The sequence below is a fragment of the Synchiropus splendidus genome, chromosome 11, assembly GCF_027744825.2.
Source record: "Synchiropus splendidus isolate RoL2022-P1 chromosome 11, RoL_Sspl_1.0, whole genome shotgun sequence".
Lineage (NCBI taxonomy): Eukaryota > Metazoa > Chordata > Actinopteri > Syngnathiformes > Callionymidae > Synchiropus > Synchiropus splendidus.
The window spans coordinates 779,894-800,598 of record NC_071344.1 but is presented as its reverse complement, the minus strand read 5'-3'; the positions used below and the strand labels follow the sequence as shown (position 1 = coordinate 800,598).

Sequence of the window (20,705 nt, the reverse complement as noted above, 5' to 3'; positions counted from 1 at the left end):
ACAAATTTAAGAACTAAGTGAAACAAAAAAGGAAAGCAGCTGTAGGTTTATTTATATATTGATTTATTTCATCTGCAGGAGGAGTTTCGTCCGAACCGGAGGTGCAGTGTTCCCGGCTGATCTGGCGAGCAGAGAACGTCACAATCGCTGATGTCTTGTTTTCTACATCAAAAAAAAAAAGGTCTTGTGTGGTTCATGAAAGCACTTGTAGAAGTCAACACCAATCGTTTCTCCTGGAGCCTCATCCTTGCCTTCGTGTTTGCTTCTTGTTTACGTCCGTCCATGCATGACGCCACTTCACGTTCTCTATGGAGATGCTTCTAGTGCAAAAATAACAATAATAGTGCGATGACGTCCTTTGATTGAAGAACAAACGTTGAGCGAAGAGTCGCTTTGTGAGGTCATCAGCGGGTCACGATCCGGGTTCAACTACTGATCATGCCTGTCAGACTGCCACAGGATTGTGGTGGGGAACAGTTGTGCGAGTGGCCCACAGCTGGCCCTGAGTTATCAGCTCATAAAGCCGCCGGAGTTCTGTCCTGTCAGATGAAGGCTGTGCTGATTAAAAGTCCTCCACGTTTAGTGCTGCCTCTTTCTTTCTGTCTGACAAGTGGAGCAGCATATGGCGTGATTCCCACCCGTCACGTGGAGGTTCCATAGTTGCGGTGGAACTGGATGTCTGACGCCTGGCGCTCACACACCTTGACATGAGTCCTCGGTCTGTGTCAGCAAGATCATGAGCGCTGCTCAGGCACTGGCGGCGCTACAGCGCCACCCAGCGGCCGGAGGGGGAGGAGGAGGAGGAGGAGGAGGGAGCCGCCGGACTCGCCTGGTTGGCTCCCAGCTCACACACGCGGACCGCGCGCCAGGTCAGTCCAGAGAGTCAATCCAGATCCATACTGGACACGGACCATCGACTCACTCTCGCTGCACTGGAATTCATGATGATGAGATTATGATATCTGGGCCTTGATATGGAGGGAATCCATGCCAAACTTTCTCTGGAATTTTGATGAACTGGAGGATCCAAACAGGGCCGCGCCCAGAGTAAATACATAAATACATATGGAATAAGTGGCCAGAAAAATACATATTTACACTTTTTCATATTTCTGTGAGGAAATTTAAAAAAAAGAAAAATGTAGGCAAAAACAAAGAGAAAATATAACATTCCAGATCACCTGAGGAAAATGTATGTCGGTGATCTACGACGACGTCTTTCACTCTCTGAAAACTGCATCTGTTCAAAAAAAGACCTGAAATTTGTTTCATATATGTGACACACTGCTTTTATTTATATGTTCATTAACGTTGTTTTCGGGGAGAAAACACTAATAATGAGAGCAAAAACGGAAGAATTGAATAGAATGTGTATGTTTAATAATTGGTAGATGAAACCATAAAATCCTGTGACACTTCCACGATGCAAAGTTCATGCAGATCATGTAGGTGAGAGCTGAAATGAAAGACCACAACGTGCAACGCTGACGCTGCTGAAGGAAACACATCACTTCAGGGACTCTTTATTGACAGGATGTTTATGTCACGTCGGCGCGTTCGGACAAGGATGACTCAGCGCTTTCATGCGCAGCCTGATGCCCAAATGACAAGCAGGTCAATGGTATAAAAATATCTTCATTTCTCACGGTATGAAACAGAGCATTTTAAAACATTTTAAAAATGAGTCGCCGACAGCACGCTGCTGAGATGATGGTGATTTCTCTTTACAGACGCATTTGCGATTAAAAAGAGCTGAGTCATCAGATGTGCAAGGGTTACAACAACACAACAGCAATAATTGTGTCTTATTCCCATTAAAAATACGAGATTGAAGTGCATTCCAGATCAAAACATGTACTGTGCAATCCCAACAAAGCAACGGCGACTATGACCAGCCGTGTGTAGCGTTCGACATTAGCCTAGCATCAGTGCTAGCAAAGCAGAAGAGACAGCCAAAGACGACAGTGGAGTGACCTTCGAGTCAACAAGCTGGTGACCAGTGGAGTTGGACGAAAGGTTTCCAAATATTTTCAGAAAAATGGATCACTGACATATTTTTTTGGTCACTTCAATTTCAGCCTTTTTTTGACGAGGCATTTACTTCAGATTGCGTCACTTTTTAAACACTTTTAAAGGTATTTTTGCGAAGGTGCACGTTTTGAAACTGCCGTTAGAAGGAGAAGGTTTTTTTTTCCACAGAGGGAACTGGGTGAGTCCGCAGACTAGCGAGGTTTAGAACGGCCAGGAGTGAACGGGGACCCGTCGAGTGAAAGACGCGGCAGATGCAGATCTAGACGAAGAGGCCTGGGTCAGACTCCTGCGCGCCGGTGTTGTCTAGTCGTCTCGTTTTACCGAGGCGTTTCCCTCGCTCAGCTGTGGTGTGATTCTGAGGCGGACGCTGAGGCCCCTCTAAGCTGAAGCAGATGCCTCAACAATGGCCAGGTCTTTCAAATCGCTGAGTTTCCTGGAGAAGGAGCTCAGCCTGGTGCTGAAGGAGCCCCTCTTCTGGCCGTGCTCTTGGCCCTGGGCCCTCAGGCAGGCACACAGACCTTTGCTGAGCGCCCCCAGACGCCCGCGGAAATGGTGGCCCATGAAGCAGTACAGCACGGGGTTAATGGCAGAGTTGGAGAAGCCTAAGCAGAGGGTGACTGGCGTCAAGTTTCGGATGGTCCAGGTCACCCAGCAGCCCTCCAACAGGCCCTCAGCCACTAGGATGTCCAGAAAGGTCACGCAGTGGAAGGGGAACCAGCAAAGGAAGAAGGCCAGCACCACTGCCACCACCGTCCACAGCACCCTCTCCAGCCCCTGGCTTTTCTGTGGTTTCAGTCCCGAGGTTCTAGGGTTCACACATGGGGTTGGTGGTCTCTCCGGCTTACCTGAGGTCTCGGGCGACTCCGGGGACCTGGCCATGGTCGCACGGGACTGACTCTTCAGCCTCACCAGGCCTGTATCCGCCAGCAGATGGCGTCCAATCGCACAGTAGCAGCAGCTGATGACCAACAAGGGCAGCAAGAAGGCAACAAGAACCTTCATCAAAGCCAGAGTCAAGAACCAGGTCCGGTCCGGGTATATGATCACACAGGCTTCCATCCCAAGGTGCTCCAAGTAGTGGGTGTCCCTCAGAACCAGAGGGGGCGCTGCACAGGCGCAGGCCAGAACCCACACCAGGACGCAGGTCAGCCGGGCACGTTTGGGGTCTCGGGCGCTCTGGGAGCGCAGCGGGTACACGATAGCCAGGTAGCGGTCCATGCTCATGCAGGAGATGAAGAAGATGGAGGCGTACAAGTTGAGGTGGAGAAGAGCTCCGCTGAGCTTGCAGGCCACTTGGCCGAACGTCCAGCTGTAGCCCTGGGAGTAGTAGACGGCCCACAGCGGGAGGGTGAGCAGGAACAGCAGGTCGGACACGCAGAGGTTCAGCATGAAGGTGTTGGCCACCGTCATCCTGGAGGCGCTGCCGTGAGCCAGCACGCACACCGCCAGTGCGTTTCCCACGATGCCAAACACACAGATGAGGCTGTAGATAGGGGGAATCACAGTGGTGACTGGGACAGAAGTCCAGGTGGAGCACAGGTCCAGAGAATCGTTGGAGAGCATCTCCGTGGCGTTGAAAAGAGACGAGTCGTTCAGGGACGCCATGGTAGCGCAGGCTTATCCAAGGTCGGCTGAAAGCACAGGCAACACGAACATGAGCATTCGGTGACCAAATATGGCTCAAAAACGTAGCGATGGAACGGTTGGATTTCTGGCTTCAAACGCCAGTCCAGGAAACATCTACGGCCAGAGAAGGCTGTACCTGCTGGGGAGGCGCTCGCTCCTTCACTTCATGTCCGGACAGATGTTCCGTCGACCGTCCAGAGAGCAGCAGAGAATCCAGACCGAGTCATGCCTCTGTGTGTGTGTGCTGGGAGAGAGCAGCCTCTGAGAAGCCAGACGGGGCTGAGGGTCTTATAGCCCCCTAGAGTCTCCAGACGATTGCACAAGCGGGAACTTGAAGACACGTCACACCTTCAGCATGACCAAAGAGGCTGGACTGTACCTGGACAATGGCCAAGGGAGGGAGGGACGGAGGGAGGGAGGGAGAGAGAGAGAGAGAGAGAGGGCAGCGGTGGGTGTGTGGGAGACGGTGGGCTGTTTTCATTCCTTGCTGTAAAAAAAAATCAAAAAATCAAGTCAAGATGTGAGTCATGGCTTCATCTCCCAGCGACTTGCCTAAGCGTAATGAATAGCTCGAGTTTGAGGCGTCGAACTTGAAGTCTAAAGGGTCCCCGCCGGGGGCCTCTGGTGGCTGGGAGGCTGCCTGTTCATTAGGGAAGCCTCACACTTTGAGTCACGACGGCTCTGCCAGCAGTCAGATAAGCCATGGGAAATATTTACCCAGTCCCTGCGGAAGTGGCAGCCGGAGGAGGCTCCCCGCTGCAAGATGGATGAGGGGGAGGAGGAGGAGGACCATGGGATATTGCAGGGAGGAACCAGGAGGATGCGGCGGGAAGGAGAAGAAATGGAGGAGCGGAGATTCCCTCCAGTGGGCTTTTTCATGAAAGCTTCGGCTGGAAGTGGACGAGCAACACACGCAAACTCTCAACAGTGGGGGCGATAAGTCAGGCAGGTTGACTTCATCCGTCTCTGTTGGCGTGTGTCCGGCTGCGCATCCCTCAGGGCTGAACACCGCCTTTTTGTGAAGCGCTCCGACGTCTCCGTCTCAGCCAGTTCATCCCAGCACTAAAACCACTCCCCAGGAGTCACACTCGCAGAGGCCATCTCCAACAAACACTGGCGAAAAAACAAAACTTTTAATGTGAGGGAAAATGGCAAATTCTAGTGTTATTACATGTAACAAGCGCTCAGCACAGTGCACATGTCCACATCCCTGACACCAGGATTCGTCAAACTGCTCCAGGAAGGGCCGGGGTGGTGCAGGCTTTTGTTCCAACTGATCAAGAGGACACTGTTTCACCAAGCAGGTGCCAGTCTGGTGACGCTTGTTTCAGCTGACACCTGATTGGCTGAACCGTGTGTGCTTGATCCCTGTGAGGACGCCTCAAACACAGATCCAGAGTAATGGCCACAGGGGGGTGAAGAGACGAGTGCAGGCATGGTGGCACGGGCCACGCTCAGGAGTGGTGTGTGGCATCAGGTGAGAGAGAGGTCCTGTAGGGGTCCTGATGCGTGGTCAGAGACAGTAGCCCAGACACAAAGACAAGCGTGAGAAGTGTGAGCGCCGAAGAGAATATCAGAGACACAGCTCACGTTTGGAGACATCAGATGTGACAGATGTGTCGAGGAGAGAGAGTTTTGATCCAAGAGTGTTGGAGATGTCGACAGCGGTTCGACAGGTTCATGGGTGTGGTGAGGCTGGGTGTGACCAGGGAGGATGATCAAGACATGTTCAGGTGGAGGACTTTCTGCAGCAACCCATGATGGGGAATTCTGGATAAAGAAGAGAGAGCTAAGCCCAAGGAGGACCACGGTTCCAGGATGAGATCCTTTTGAGTTTCTTAGGTTCTTGTTCTGTGCTGAGGGAGGAACAGGGCGTGAGCTCTACACCGCCGACTGGACTGTTTTGTCGCCATGAAGGAAGAGCTGAGCCAAAAGGCTCGACTGTGCGACTGAAAGGAACAAGCTCAGGAGGCGAACTGGGAGAGACTCAAAGTAGAACCACTCCCCTTGAGAGACGCTACGAGGAGGCTTCACTAGTCAGTGTTTCTAGCGAGAAACGCCAGAGAGAAACCATCTCACAGTTGTCCAGGGAAAAGCCCCGGCCTGGGCCGTCTTTTCTTTGGCTGCTGCCCCTGCGACCTGACCTCTCAAATTGGTGGATTTGACTGAAAAACATGACTCACTGGCTTTCTTCAGCATGTGCTTTTGAAACACTCAGCCTGACGTCAGGCTGGATTAATATCCCCTCAAAGTTGGGAAGAACAATCCGGCTCTTACGATCAGAGGAGTGGATGAGTGGAGCTGGAACCGCTGGCTAAAACTTTCCCCACATTCCTCTGCTGCTCACGGAGGCTATAAACCGATCATCGCCAGCGTGGAAACAAAAACAACAGCAGAGAGAGTGAAAGCAAACAGTGGTTAAAGTGACCTGGAACACACAGTCCCACCCAACTGATGCTGAGGCTTCTGTTTCGCCGCTGACAAACATGTCTGCAAGCCACTGGATGGTTGTCAAACTTGACGACTGCCTCCTAATTCTGGCTTCATATACATAAACATGAAGAGCCACTGAAGTGCATGAATCAAGTGGTGACTGAGATGAAAAATGGGCAGAGGGAAGGAACTGGAATCGAGAAGTCTGTCCCTGAGTTTCCTGAACGTTTTGCTGCAGAGCTCTGACGTGTTGCCGAACGACGTGGTGGCGATGGCGTCGCCAGCTGGAGACCTTCTGTGCTTCTTGTGTAACTGCCTGGATGGAGACCAGTTCCTCCGAGTCACAGTCTGGAGCAGAGGAAGAGCTGAGCCAGAAGACAAAGCTCTGCTCCTCCACTGTTGTCGTGGGTGGGCATCTTCTTCCTCACTCTGAAGCAGAGGTGGAGGACGTCTCTGGGCCTCTTTACCTTGCCACCGCTCCAACGCCCCTCCAACGACGAAGTTCTTGTAAAGTGACTTCACACCCTCAAACCAAAGTGGTCTGAACTGGGGTCGTGCTCTGGGACTCACTGACTTTCCTGACGTGCAGGAATTGGCCGGGCACTTTCCAGTGAAGCCATCTGGAATGTGGCTCATGAGACTTGGGGTGGGAAAACAGGATCTGTTCCTCATGCTGCTGCGGGTCCTGTGCGCGCTGGGATGGTGAGGGCAGGTAGGTTTCTGTCCGACGCAGGAAACAACACCAAATGAAAAGGAATGATGGAGCAATGTGGCTGGAGTTACTCGTATGGGTGGACTGGTTTTCACTGTCTACTTTAGGGGTTGTTTTTCTTCTTCGATGCAGAAGAGCAGCAGTGTGTTCAGCTGTGTCAGTGAATGTGGATCCATTTAGGTGTAACATGACTCAGAGGAGGAAGAGAGGAAGCAGTGCAGTTGTTACCTCTGATGACTGATCTGCGCTGCGACGCGGCGTCCCACCAACCACAGCTTCCCTGAAGCCCCTGGGCTGCAAAAGTGACAAGTCCAGACACAAGGAGATGCTCATGATGGCTGCCATCACTGAAAACTAAGTTCAGCAAAATTGGATTAAAAAAAAAAAAGTTCATTTAAAGTTGAATGATGAAAGAAAACGCTGTAATGTCGATGAGTTAACATGAGGCTCTTGTTTTGAACAGGAAAGCCAATGGTGTCGGCAGCAGCTCGGATTGATGGCGAACAAGATAAAACTGATTTCTCACCTTGTGGGGACATTGTGAGGTCGCCATAGCCCCGTCCCCGGCCTCTCCCCCTAAACCCCACCCTCCGAAACACACGGCTGAGCTGAAGCAGGACTCAAACCCATGACCCACTTACTTTTGAAGTCTTCACCCTCAAATTGAGGCTTCACCTTGTGGGGTCCGGCAAAAGGTCCCACACCTTTGTTTCGCAATTCTTGTGAGGACCTCTCATTGCCGTAACCCTCTAACAATCCAAAGCACAGGGCTCACCTGAACCATGACCCTGATCCAAACTGACACCCAACTGTTATGAGCCACGTATTTTGAGGTCTTCATCCTCAAACTGAGGTTTGGACCCACGAGGGGTCCCCACGAGGACAGTGTGTCGTCAGGAATTGGTCCCCACGAGGCAGGATAAACACTTTTAGGCAACATGGACTTTCTCCCCTCAATATCTTCACTTTCAACTTCAGACAAGTGATTTGTGTCTGCTGATCTCTGCTGTGAACAAACAGGCCCACGCCTCATCTCCACTGCAGACCGTCATTCCAACAGGAAATCGTTGGGAAGGCTGATACTTTCACTGCTGAGCGACGAGTAATGCGATAAAGAGCAGGGCACCGGAGCAGAGGACGTTCAACCCTGACTCAAAACACCGCAGGTTCATCTTCCAGCCAATTATCTGCCCCTTCCATAATCATATTTGCACATTGGCGCCTGTAATTTGTCTGTTTTTTCCTTCCCTACATGGAAGGCACGCGAAGGGGATGACGCTAATGAGCAACGCCAGACCTCGCTGTTCGGTTCAACAGAGACACGAGAGACAGAGGCCAACTTCAGGTTCCCCTGCTCAGTACTGAAGTGGGTGAACCAGCTCTGCTGCTCCAACTGGAGCCCTGCAAGTCGTGTTGTGTCATGAGCAAGGCGGCTGGCCAGCGCTGAACCGGGTCCCAGACAGAGGAAGAGCCAGGTGCCAGAGCCAGCCACCAATCGCCAACATACGCTGCTCTCTTGCTGCGGCTGGCCGCCCGGCGCCTGGCGGGGGCCCTGCTTCGGGCCCCGCGGCTGCACACACCAAGGCGCGGACGCTCCTCTCCCTGCTGATTTAAAATGCAGAAATATGCCAAACAAACCCTGAATGTCAATCTGAATTGAAATTGACTCGTTTGTACAGTGAAAACTTGGTTTGAATATTTAGTCAGCAGATATAGATTTAGATTTAAATATGACATTTATATTCAAGCCGGAACATGTCGTGGACTTCAGGTTAAGACTTAGATTTAGGTTTTAGATTGAATATTTAGATTCAGAATGAAGAACTAAACTTCAGATTTAGATTCAAGATGTATATCTATAATATAGATGTCAGTATTTATATCCAAGATTGAATATTTGGAGCCAAAATAAGAACTGAAGATTTCTCATATGTGGTTTATACATGACTTTCACATAGATTATGATTTAGATTTATGAGATTTTGATCATATTCAGATCGTATATTCAGAGAAGATTTTAAATTGAGACTTAAAATTGACATTTAGATTTTAATCATTAGTATATAAATGATTCATATTCAGATTTTATAGATTTCTAGATTAAAATCAACAGTAACCATTTTGATGAAGACATAACTTAGCTGAACACTTGGGTGAAAGTTTGAGATGTGACACTTATAACATAGCTCTGCTAAACAGTGGCGTCCTGCCTGTAATGGCTGCGCTGTGCTACTGGTTCCAGCAGACGGCCAAAGCAAACCGGCGTGACAGGCTGAGAATAAACATCAACAGTCTCATAGAGGACTTGCAAGCGCTTACATAATGCTGTTTACGCGTTGGGCCGGTCCATGTGTCATGTGTTTACAGCCGGTCAGGGTCCTTCTGGCTGGATGGACCCTGGGAAGATAATCACAGTGAACTATAACCCGCACACAGTCCTCTCCTGGAAAATCTGCAGGGTTGAAGGGCGAGAGGTCGCGAACCGGGAGCTTCCTCTGTGCTGGTCAGAGAGTGAGTGAGAGTTTCTCAGATCGTCATCGGAGCAGGCGCATGTGTGGGAGACGAGGGGCCCCGCTTGTGTGCGGGACCCTTGAGAGAGGTGAGCAGCGGCTAAACTTAGAGCCCTTGCGGAGAGGGGCCCCAGGAACCCTGAGACACGCTGAGCTGAACAAGATGTCCTTGAATTCATGCGAGCTGAGGGGCCGGTGGTTTGGTCCTCCTGGGTAACGCAGCGGGACGCTGGTGTTTTCCACGCACAGTGAGGAGAGGAGCACCACGTTCCTCTCCGCTCTCATGTTTATTAAACTCTCGCAGCAGTTTGGACTCAAAGACCTTCTAATCAATTCCTTCACCACATGTTGTTTCTCTCAAGCTGAGGCTGGCTGCTCAACAGAACACGCACGTGTCTCAACCCAACTCTGTGCTTCCACGGTTCTGAATAAAAAGCACACTTGAGCTCGCATGTGTTTCGGACGCCACCACGACAGGGACACCTCAGGGCACTGTTCTCGCTCTGTAAACTTCTAACAAGTTCTTCTTTCTTTTGGAGACACCCATCTTTATTCGAACAAAATCATTTGAATTTAAAAGACATCATACTGTTTGAAATGTCTCTTAAATAAGCGCAAAAATAAAAGAGATGATCCCAGTTCTGGTCTGTTCCAGACCTCAGCGTTAACCTGCAATCGATCTGACACTGTCCACTTCCTCCATGAGACTTGTGTGAGCAAACACACACAGCGGGTCCCGGGGGCCATGACTTGGTCCGACCTCATGCAGAGTTTATGAGGTCCGGTCCCTCGGAGGAGCAGTAAAAATACCACAAAGATGTTTGAAGATACCCGCGTCCTGCTCGGCAAGCTGGCGAAAATAAGCAAAAACATGCTGTGGCAGAGGGCGCGTTCTCAGGCCGCGCGGAGCAGGACGTGATTTTCATGTCGAGTGTTTCCTGTGAGGCAGAATGGTCTCGCTTTCTTCTTGCACACAGAGCGATAGTGATAGATTCATTATTCCGCTTTTTTTTTTTTTTCAGCTCATGCAACCAGCAGAACCTCATGAAGCTGAGATGTGAAACTGAAACAGGACAGTAGCAGTGAACTTAGGTTTGCTGCATTTGCTTTCACTTTAGACACAGTGAATGACAGATGTAGTATGTGGATAGGTTTAAATGGAAAAAAAAAATGCATATTGGACAATAAAAATGTGTTAAGGCATGAAATGATGCATTCATTTATTTTCATCCCAATCATTGATTCATTTATTTAATATTGCATTTGTCTTCAATGATTCATATTTCAGAAGATTTTTATATTCAACGATGTAAATTATATATTGTTTTATTTTTAAGATTCATACGTTTGTAATTAATTTAATTGGTTTACTGGATATTCATGAGCTCATTTTTATTTTAATTCTAATTACCAGTTGTTTTATCTACATGCACCCATTTATTTGATCTTACAGCTATAAATATAATGTGTTCATATTTATATATAATTATATTTATAATAAATTATTACTTTACACATTTGTTTTATCTATGTATTGTAAATCTATGCATTAAAGAAAAAAAACCTAATTTATACATGGATATGACATGTCATCATATATTTTTTTCAGCCTTTTAAATAATCCATGACTTTAATATAATCTATTGACTTGGCTATTGCACTTCATGTAGGGCTTCTTCCTGACACGGCTGCCTGATCAAAACCAAGACTGAAGCAGTGCCGGCCCACATTGACAGCAGATTCTTTCACGAGGAACGGCATCACAGTGAAAGCAACTACAATAATGAAACCACGGATAGACCACTTCTCAGAGCCTCGTCATACATGATTGTGAAGTCTTGGCAACTTTCTCGACACATTGTTCACTCCACTGTTGGCTTCCTCTCTGTGCAAAAACCCATTAGGACGCCCAAAGTCGCCTGTTGAGCTGTTTCCAGGCGAAACTGTGGCCATTAATAACGCGGGAGGAAGAAGGGTGCGCAGTGAAAACATAAGTGAAGCTCTTAGCTGACAGGCTTTCTGGCAAGATTGTGTCCCCTTCATCTGCTGAGTCAGCCAGTTTCTGGGAATAGCAGAGGCGGGGAGAAAGGAGAGGCAGAGGTGTGCGATGAGACAATGTGAACACGATCCCATGTTGGTGCTGTGTTGCTCAGACAAACCAAAGCACTGTACATGTTCGACAGGTCAGGAGGACAGCAGCAACCTGACCAGGCACAGGAGAATAGCGCCCCCCGGAGGAGCTCTCGTCATCCTGCGGACAGCTGTTGAAAAGCTGTGGCGGCTCACCGGGAAGCCGATGTTTCACTTACAGGTGCAGCAGAGGAGCGGGGGGTCATGACACCACCTTCCATCCTTAGACCAGTCGAGCTAGAATCAGAGAAGAAATGCTCATGTACTCGGCGAAGCTTCATCCAGCGTCAGAAGAACACCAGGCTACTGGCTTTAGATTCCAGACTCATCCACTTCAATTCCCAAAAAAATAGACATTTATTTTGAAGCCAGGATTTGCACATGAAGAAAAACAAGTGCACGTTTATCTGCACCATGACAGGAAGTAATAGAGGATCCTCGCCTGGACCAGGCGGGGGACTGATCAGAATAAATTAAAGCTGTGAGGATCAGCTGCGGCACGGCGACAGAAACTGTGTTTTTCATCACAAACGTGACTTGGGCTTCTCAGCTTGGATTTGGAGGCGGGTGCAGTGGAGCGGGGGCTCCGGTCGCTCAGCTGCGGGTGCTGTACAGGTCCTCGTCGTCAGGGTTGGACTGGCCAAAATCCATGAGAGCGGGGTCTGGTTTGAAAGCAGTGCCATCTGCAGGGCAGCAAGGGGAGGGAGATGAAGATGAAGACGCAGTTCTGCTTGAATAGATGGTGAACTAAATCGCGTTCTGGGCTGCGTCTGACGTAGCCATGCAGCCTCGCTGCATTATGTGATTTGGTGAGTGAAAAAAAACAAAACACTTGAGGACACAGAACACTGGTCACTTCTTCACTGCCCTCATGTGGCTGCAGGACAACTAACTCTTTCATTGTCTTTGGACGAGTCATTCATCTGTTCATTAGGCTTCACTTGCTCGTCTCCAGGTGGAGCCAGAAGCAGCTGCTCCGCCACACTACCCCTGTGCTGCTTCCCGTTGGCTTCAGGATCCTGCTCCAAGATTCTAATGTTTGTTTGTCAGTGCCTTCGAGGAATGGTCCTCATCTGAGATGCAGAACCAGGACCCTGTGGGACCGACCCTATCTGTGGCTGGACCATGGCTCTGGAACAGCTTCCCTCCAGACACAGCAGCTCAGATACTTGAGCTCTTTAAATCCGAGTTGAAGATGCAGCTTTTCACACTGGCATTTCATACAACCTGGGCACCTTCTCTATTTGAATGTATTTACATATATTTATTATTAATATTAGCTTTTCTTATGTCAGGTTTTTATCGTAGTATTAGTGATCTTAAACTCTGATTGTTGTTCCTAGTGTCACTGTAAAACACTTTGGTCGGCACTGTGTTGTGGAGCTTGATAAATAGACATGAGTAAACCATCTCGAGGACGTCGACACCTACTTTTGCGACACTGCGCTACGAGGAAGGCGAAAAGCCACAAACGGCATATAGAGTAGGTGTGAAAGCTGTGACGGTGCGAGCTCACAGGAGCACCTCGTGTGGATGAGTCGCGCGGCAGGGCCACTCGTCATCCTCCAATCCCACACTAGCTCAGCACGCTGAGAGTCCACTCTACCTTTGCTGTTATCGGCCCCTGGCTGCTCAACAGGAGGTGACGAGTGTGACGGTGTCGTGGTCTCCACCTCTGCTGCGGCAGCTGAATTGTCCGACGACTCCGGTTCTGGTTGAATAGCCGGAGCTGGGAAAGAAGCGATACACAACATGAAGTGAGCTGTGAAGGCGACGTGTCTGCTCCTGATGCAGGAATCCAAGATCGACTCAACCTTCAAGCAAACACAACTCTGACCTGACACACAGCTATATCATGGAAACGCCCCAGACTGAACCACAAGTGGCAGAATAGACAGTCACTGTGGTCTTTTTAGGGCTCACACAGGCCATATTTGAGGCTTGAAGCAGCACTGAGATGGGCAGCAGGAGAGGAAACGACATGGAAAATCATATCAGACCGTGCCTTACTTCACCAAAGCCCACAGGAGGACTACAAAATTGGCCGAGAGACTTCAAGAAACCTTTCAGTGATGTGGGACCAATGAAGGATATAGAAAATTGACTGAGGTGCTTGTCGTTTGTTCACCAACATCCAAAAGATGGAGTTCTAATAAACTGTTGCACAGTAGGTCATGTGACCAGCCTCGGTTAAAACTCAGCAAATACAGGGTTCTGCGTCACAGCAAACGTTCAGCTGCCATTGAGACCACCAGCGTCCTCTGCCTGCTGTGTGTGTGCTGTAGGAGCTCTGCTGCGCCACTGCCACCTGCTGTCCGGGTGAGCGCATTGCATACATAGATAAAATACATTTTGAGCAGTAATATTGAGTAAAAAAAACAGTGATTTAGTGGAGACACACTCTCTAATTTCTACTTTGCTAATTTCTAACTTGAGGCAAGAAACATTATGGACAGAAAAACACGCTCACCAGCAACAATGAAGTCACTTTTGAACCTATAATCTATGTGTTTTTGGACTGTGGGAGGAAACAGGAGTGGCCACAGAGAACACTGTCGCCCCACTGGTGCCAACCATCACTCACCCATTTCAGTTTAAAGCGGATATTTTTGGAGTTAAAAAACACAGGCGAGTGATAACTGTGCTGCTTCCATGGTAAACGACTGCTCGGTGTGCAGATGGTGTACAAAGACAAAGCTAGAGGTTACCAACACCTACGCGCTGATGCAAGTGGGAGAAGCACCTGAGACATCACAAGCAGGCGGCCAAAATCACAAACGAACAGTGCTGCAGGAAGCATGAGGTAAGCTTCCTCCCTTCGCGCCTCCTAACTAGATCTGAAGGTGGAAGGTGGAACAATAGCCTGGTAACTGGAGATCAAACACGCTCGCAGTGGCTCTCTGTCATTAGACATGACATTTGCGTTCCGGGGATCGGGCTGAGAGCGACTACACACTTTGTACGCAGATCCTGCATCAAACGTTATGTAGACAGACGAGGTATGTGTGTCTGACCTGAGCAACATGAAAGAAAATCTAAATGCTTCTCAAAGCTCTTCTCTTCAGTAAGTGAAACTCCCTTTTATATTCATCTCTCATTAACAAACCAAGGCATGTTTTCAAGAAAGTAGGTTATTCAACTCCACGTACTTCATCATGTCTCATCGTGGACGAGAAATTTCCCACAAAATGAAGGACCTTGAGTTTACATTCGTAAACATCATGGAAACAGCAACAAACCTTCCAGCTGCATGGGGGTCGGGGGGGGGGCTTCCTCAGCCAGGGCCACCTCTCCTGTCTCCGGATCCAAGTGTAACGTGGGTTCATCCGGACTGACAGCAGCAGAGACGTGCTCTGATAATGAGCGACTTTCAAGCCTGACATCCTCACCGGGAGAACTTGTCTCAGCTGTAGCCGGATGCACCGCAGGAGACCAAAGAGATGACAGGAGGGTAAGCGTGAATATACTGTGAGTGTGATTGACGTGTTACACCGAGGAGCCAGCAGCGAGGAGACGGACTCTTTGATACCTGACAGTGCCTCAGTAAGGGTGTGGTCAGGCGACTCCTGCGCTGAAGTCTCCTCAGCGGCCGCGATGATGAGCTCTGGGGAGACTGGGAGAGACTCGGCTGCTTCAGTCTTGGAGACTTCAGCACTCTGAGTGGACTCTTCTGAGGCGGCGCTGGGCTCTGAGGCGTGACAAGCAGCGGGCTGAGCCTCCTCAGCCGCGGCGGTGTCCGGCACTTCTGATGCCTGACGCTGAGGGAAAGGAAAACAAGGCAAGACAGATGTACCCATTCATCGATCAGTCATTTCAAAAACATGTTTTATCTCCAGTTTGAGTGAAAGCAGAACAGGATGAAGACTGATAGAATAGAGAGTCCGAAGGCAAAGTTAGAGATGATCAACTGCGTATTGCCAGCGACACGGTTTGTCGAGCACCATTAATCTGACCTCAAAACAAGTGTCTGACAGACTCAGTCGTCTTGTGAGCAAGCATCTCTGCACTAGACCTTCCAAACCGCGCAGATTCACTGATGTAGCCGACTTATGCAGGCCTATCTCACTGCTAACACTTAAGTGTGGTTAAAGCTAGACAAACAGTTCCAGACGTCAAAAACATACATGCATATCGGCAGTAAAAAGAAGAGAGTTTGGGCATGTTGTTTCACATTTCCCACACGCGTCTCACTCAGAACCTTGGTGCGGCTCAGTGTTAAAGTACCTGGGCATTACACTTGTGTCTGTCAGTCTCCGCCCTTGTGGAACATCATAATAAAAAATATCTCATCTTCTGTTATTCATTTATTTTGTGTATTCTTTGCACTTGTAAAACTGCATATAAAGCATATTTGGTAAAACTCTTTAAATTTGTTACTCTTTAAACTTTTTTGAGGCTAAAAATTAACACAGGATTTCTTTTACAAGCTAAGATACTAAAGATCAGGAGTCATGTTGTTCCACACCCATAAATGATTCACCTCAATTTTTTCAAAATATGCCACCAAAATCAGGCATTTTTGGTCACAACAATCAGTAAAATAGTCAGCAAAATCCCGGAGGGACTGTTTAACGGCTGGGGCAAAAACTCAACGCATCATCCTCTGTATGAAACAAAAGATGTGAGTGGAAATATGCCATAACACACGAACACACCCTTCTAGATAACCCAGGCAAACACAGCATCTCAAAGAGAGGGTCTTGGGTCACGAGGAGCCTGTCGAGGGAAAACACTGGATCCTCGCCCACAGTGCCAATTTGGTGCCTTCATCCAATCATTGAGGAGTGATGAATATGCATTTGGAATTAAACAGTGAATTCAGTGATATTGTTTTCTGCTCTCCAGATGGTTTCATCATCTGCTGCTAGAGTCCCCAGTGGAACTGATGACGCGCCAATTTATGAGGGACTTGCACGCACGCCAAGAGGCCAACATCACAATGTGACTTTGACTGAGCTTGGCAGCTGCGAGGGCTCCTTTTTTTTAAGATCACAGCATCCAGCAAGTGAAGAAGAGAGGCGGGAGTGAAGGCCAATGACGGGTTGAGGAGAAAAGACAAGGATGGACATGTCGTACAGCTGAAAGAGGCCAATTAATTAGGACTGCAAAAATTGTTGGCAAAACCAAAGAGATCATATTGACAAACCATTCTGGAGTTGCACATTCATTCTAACTCCTCCACAGGTGTGTACATCACATGTAAACAGTGTTTTAACAAAGGCACCTCAGAATGTCGAAGACTGCCGTTCACTGGGACTAGTGCAGCAGCGGCGGCGTCTGGAGCTCCAGGGGCCTTGGAGCTGAACAGCGAAGACACCGTCGAGCTGCTCCATCGACCAGCAGCGTACGCCGTCTTGCCTGTTACCTTGGAGACAAAGCAGGAAATGAGAAGAGTTGTGATTGGCTTGGTTGCAGAAGCCGACTAAAGGTACCTTAAACACAGCCACTGCTTGAGCCGGGTAGCACAGAGTGGCTCCCGCCGTCATCAGGCCCAAAGGAAGCGCCAACCTCTTCAAGCGAGAACCTGAAAGAAAACGTTTTATTCAACTACACAACACACCCAAGCAACACACCCTGACATTAAAGCGGGCCTCACAAGACCAGGAACACAGTCACATCACTTTCACACTTCGGTCTCTCATGGTGCTCAGTGCAATATCGCTGTTTTTGAGGCCACAAGTTGACGACAGGATAAAAAAGCCACAGAGTTCAGACGTGACAAAAAGATGAGCGAATCCTGGCTGTGAAAACTGAACCGTGTTGAAAACAATCTTGCGGCCGAGAGGTGACAACATTTTATGAACACAAAAACATAGTCGTGTACAACACTTGGAACCAAAATCATTACATAGCAGAAAATAATGGTAGATAAGCGAGTCATCAAGTGTTTTTCTCTGTCGCAGCTAGATTGGTATGCGTCTGCCATATTCTGGTGAGTTTGGTGGTGCAGTCAGGCTACTTTGTCCTCATCAGAGCAACATTTGACTGGACAAGAAAGCTCATCCGGCCCTTGTGAAAGCATTTGTCCATGACCTATTGCTGCATGCCAGTCAGGATGTCGACTGTGACGCACACAGAATCAAATTCCTCCTTCACCAAAAACAAGCTGCACTTGACCTCATGCAGAAGGAATCTGAACACATAACTCTCATCTACAGAGGTCATGAGTTCAGTCTCCTTTCATTCCACAAATCACATCTTAATTTAAGTAAAAGTGAGACGCTCTTGCATCACACAAGGACATTACATACATGTCTTAGTAGAATTCTGAATAATAAGGAGTACAACCGCATGATACTTGACTTAGAAAAACCTTAAAAGTCAAACGCAGCTTGACAGAAGTTCATAGTTGGCAACTGTCTCGTCTTCCATTTGAGCTGTTGATCACGGCGATGTGGGTGTTTCCCCACGAGTGACGTGTATGTAAATGGAGCGATTGGGGTTCGTCCCCAAGCAAAGGTTATAACAAGGCAACAATAAAAACAGGGGTTGTCAAATTACATTTAAAAAGCCATCACAGAACGAGTGGTGCACGGATGATCGCAGAAAAGCCTGAAGAGCAAACAAGGTTTTTCATATGCAACTGACAGCACACACCACCAATCACTGTTGAATCCTGGTTCACTGTAAACCAATACCTGTAATTACTGATAAAGGACGTTTTGAGGAGGTTCATAAAATATTAGATAAATTAAATAAATTGCAACAATTTACAGGAGAAAACTGCAACAGCTCAATTATGTCCTGTGATTATGAAAAAACTCACTATTATATAATACAATCACACTTGTCTTTAACTTAACTCAATACTAAACGTGGGGAAAAAAAGTATATCCTGAAGTAAACACTACTTTTAAGGACGACATTTAAAAAACTAACGGAGTAATGAAAAAATGTTGTGAAATACGAACCAGCTTAATTCCAATATTGTAACTAACACTGCAGTCAGTGAATGGCAGGGTTTTTTTGTGAACTGAAGTCAAAGTTCCAGAGGTGATGATGAAGGAATAAAGCTAGAAAAGCAGTCAGTGAGTGCAAACCTCAATATAATAAACCAAAATATGGATTCCCCGGCCAGGAATCAAACCAAGGCCACGGTGGCAAGAGCGTTGAATCTTAGAGCGTAGACAACAGGGGGTAAGGAGACCCTGAAAGTGTGCATACATTGTGGAGTGAACGCCATCGAGATCAATCCCAAAGTTGAAGAAGCACTTATTCCTTCTTCCACATAACACCATTGTCATCTGTCTGTGTTCAGAATAACTTGAAAAGTTATGGATGGAAATTTCCAGGGACAGCATAACCTCCTTGGCGGAGGCAGCTACTCCTGCTTACAAATATTCCAAGAAGTTTTAGGGCACAAACAAACAAACAAATCAGCTCGGGGCTTGACACTGTGACTGGAGTTACCTTTCCGTGCCAAGAACATGCCAAGAAGGCCAGCCATGGCGATGGTACCAGATCTGGGAAGGAAACCCGGAGGCGGGTCTTTCAAGTAATAGTACACATCTGCTAGACAGAAAACACAAGTTATTAATTCATTTATTTATTTCCTACTGAACTTGGACACTAGAGAAGTTGTGGCACTTTCAGGAGACTCACCCTGTCCGGCATGGTATAGATTTATACCCCCCTTCTTCACAGAGACACAAGCCCCCTGTGTGTAAAACACAAGGAGTCACCGGGACGTTATTTTGTACATAAATCAAGAATAAGCTTTCTGCTGTTTTTTCACACCTCCTGTTTCCACAGTAGCAGTTTAGTGCCCCATGCTGACTTCCTGTCTGACTTCTGTATGCGTTGCAAGCCCACACCTCAAAAACTATTCGCTGAGTTAATGAAAGATTTGGTAACCACAAAAGAGGATAGGAAAGAAATGCATTTCAGCAGCAGCACATGAACTCAAACTGTTGCTCCAATTGTATTTTTTTTGTTTGAAGACATGATGTTAACAAATCGGTTTCTCTCCCAGCCAAAAGTGATGGTTTATATCCTCGAAAAATAACAACAGCATCGAGCACCTTCACTGCGTGAACGAAAGGCAAGACTCCATGTCTCGCAGAGGTGACACTGCTCTCAATGATGCCGGGCTGCTGCGACACTCCATGAGACTGAGTGGACCACGGCAGGGGTGTGTAGACGTTCAGCTGTGGACATAGGAGAGAGAAATGTGACACTTCCCTTCCTATAGGTAGCACTTCAGAGGTTCTCACCTGCTCTCGCGTTGACTGGAAGTTGGTGGGTGTCTGACTGACAGTATAAACTCTGATGGAGGCGAAACCCAGCACTGTTGGGACAGCCACCATCGCCACCTGCCAGAGAAGCAGAGACATGAACACCAACAACTATAACTATCTTCACTTGATTTGGAGGCCATCACATCTGTCAAAGCCCATTTCAACTGACATCTCCTTGTCTTGTGAAGGCAATGTGTTTTTATTGACAGGAGAATGTTGCATTGCGTCTTTTTATCACTGACTAAGATTGAAGAGAGTAAAAAAGTGATTAGGAACACCACGATTTACTGAGCTCCTCTGGACAGCTGTTACTCCAAAAGAGATCTTTTAACGCAGTGAGCCGCCGTCAGGGCCGTTTCAGAGTGGAGTGAACCAAACGTTTTAGGAAGCTATTATCTCGGGAGTTGAGTCAAACAGTAGGACTGACTCCTTTTAGCCGGTGACGCCACGTTTGCCATGATGCCACCGTGCGCATTGAAAAGAGGTAAACCTTTGAGATGGGTGCAGTGTCGCTTCAGCGTTACACGCCCAAGTGACAGACGTTTAATATCAACGTACAACAAGAGCAAGCCAGCCGATGTCACAGACGTGTGGACTCACGAGAGAGTGCGAGCTCAAACAACGTTAGGCAGCACTAGCATCGCCTCAGTCAGCTGGGAGACAGCTGGGGGAAATACCAGACAAAGGTCACGGACTCACAACCGTTGTTCGTGATAATGCGCGTGTATAATTTTATTACCAACAGCGGCCTCATTCAGATAAACTTTTGCAAGAATGCTACGTTTGAAATCACCTTGGCCGCCATGACAGCGCTCCACCGCCTCCGCCTCCTTCTTCTTCTTCTCCTCCTCCTCGACCTGTGGCGACCCGTCGCGGTCCCATACTGCCACCCAATGGCCGCTGTTGGTATTGCAACAACACGAGGTGCGTTTCAAAAGGGGCTCTTGAAAGAGTCCGACTCTGCCACGTGGACTGAAGAGGCATCGATTGGTGGAGTAGTGTTTCTCCTTCGCATCGACCGTACTT

The 20,705-nt window shown here is 48.2% G+C and overlaps 2 protein-coding genes across 7 annotated transcripts; both read right to left on the bottom strand.

Moving 5' to 3' along the window:
- Window positions 1–979: 979 nt before the first annotated feature.
- LOC128767727 (type-2 angiotensin II receptor-like) lies at window positions 980–9,683 on the bottom strand. 4 transcript variants are annotated; one of them, XM_053879965.1, is made up of 4 exons: window positions 9,122–9,683; window positions 7,031–7,096; window positions 3,794–4,770; window positions 980–3,662 (listed from the first exon to the last, which is right to left on the bottom strand). In XM_053879965.1, the coding sequence occupies exon 4, from the start codon at window positions 3,634–3,636 to the stop codon at window positions 2,410–2,412; it is 1,227 nt and encodes a 408-aa protein (XP_053735940.1). In that variant the 5' UTR covers window positions 3,637–3,662; window positions 3,794–4,770; window positions 7,031–7,096; window positions 9,122–9,683; the 3' UTR covers window positions 980–2,409. The 4 variants fall into 4 exon arrangements, with proteins under 4 accessions (XP_053735940.1, XP_053735941.1, XP_053735942.1 ...); XM_053879966.1 differs by lacking the exons at window positions 7,031–7,096; window positions 9,122–9,683 and having other exon boundaries at window positions 3,794–4,297; window positions 4,375–5,312; XM_053879967.1 differs by lacking the exons at window positions 7,031–7,096; window positions 9,122–9,683 and having other exon boundaries at window positions 3,794–4,036; window positions 4,375–5,312.
- A 45-nt stretch (window positions 9,684–9,728) lies between these two features.
- On the bottom strand, window positions 9,729–20,652 carry apool (apolipoprotein O-like). 3 transcript variants are annotated; one of them, XM_053879962.1, is made up of 11 exons: window positions 20,473–20,652; window positions 19,656–19,754; window positions 19,464–19,589; window positions 19,045–19,099; window positions 18,853–18,951; window positions 16,875–16,966; window positions 16,667–16,807; window positions 14,972–15,200; window positions 14,682–14,849; window positions 13,049–13,171; window positions 9,729–11,679 (listed from the first exon to the last, which is right to left on the bottom strand). In XM_053879962.1, exons 1-11 carry the CDS (start codon window positions 20,482–20,484, stop codon window positions 11,666–11,668), a joined length of 1,158 nt encoding a protein of 385 aa, XP_053735937.1. In that variant the 5' UTR covers window positions 20,485–20,652; the 3' UTR covers window positions 9,729–11,665. The 3 variants fall into 3 exon arrangements, with proteins under 3 accessions (XP_053735937.1, XP_053735935.1, XP_053735936.1); XM_053879960.1 differs by lacking the exon at window positions 9,729–11,679 and adding an exon at window positions 11,781–12,125 and having other exon boundaries at window positions 20,473–20,643; XM_053879961.1 differs by lacking the exons at window positions 9,729–11,679; window positions 20,473–20,652 and adding exons at window positions 11,781–12,125; window positions 20,280–20,328.
- Window positions 20,653–20,705: the final 53 nt, after the last annotated feature.

Excerpts from the sequence above, each read along its gene's own strand:
- apool (XM_053879960.1), bottom strand. Across the intron at positions 18,952-19,044 it reads TCTATACCATGCCGGACAGG|ATGTGTACTATTACTTGAAA; the intron begins GTGAGTCTCCTG and ends TCTGTCTAGCAG. Across the intron at positions 16,967-18,852 it reads CATGTTCTTGGCACGGAAAG|GTTCTCGCTTGAAGAGGTTG; the intron begins GTAACTCCAGTC and ends GTTTTCTTTCAG.
- LOC128767727 (XM_053879965.1), bottom strand. The coding sequence starts at position 3,636 with ATGGCGTCCCTGAACGACTCGTCTCTTTTCAACGCCACGGAGATGCTC.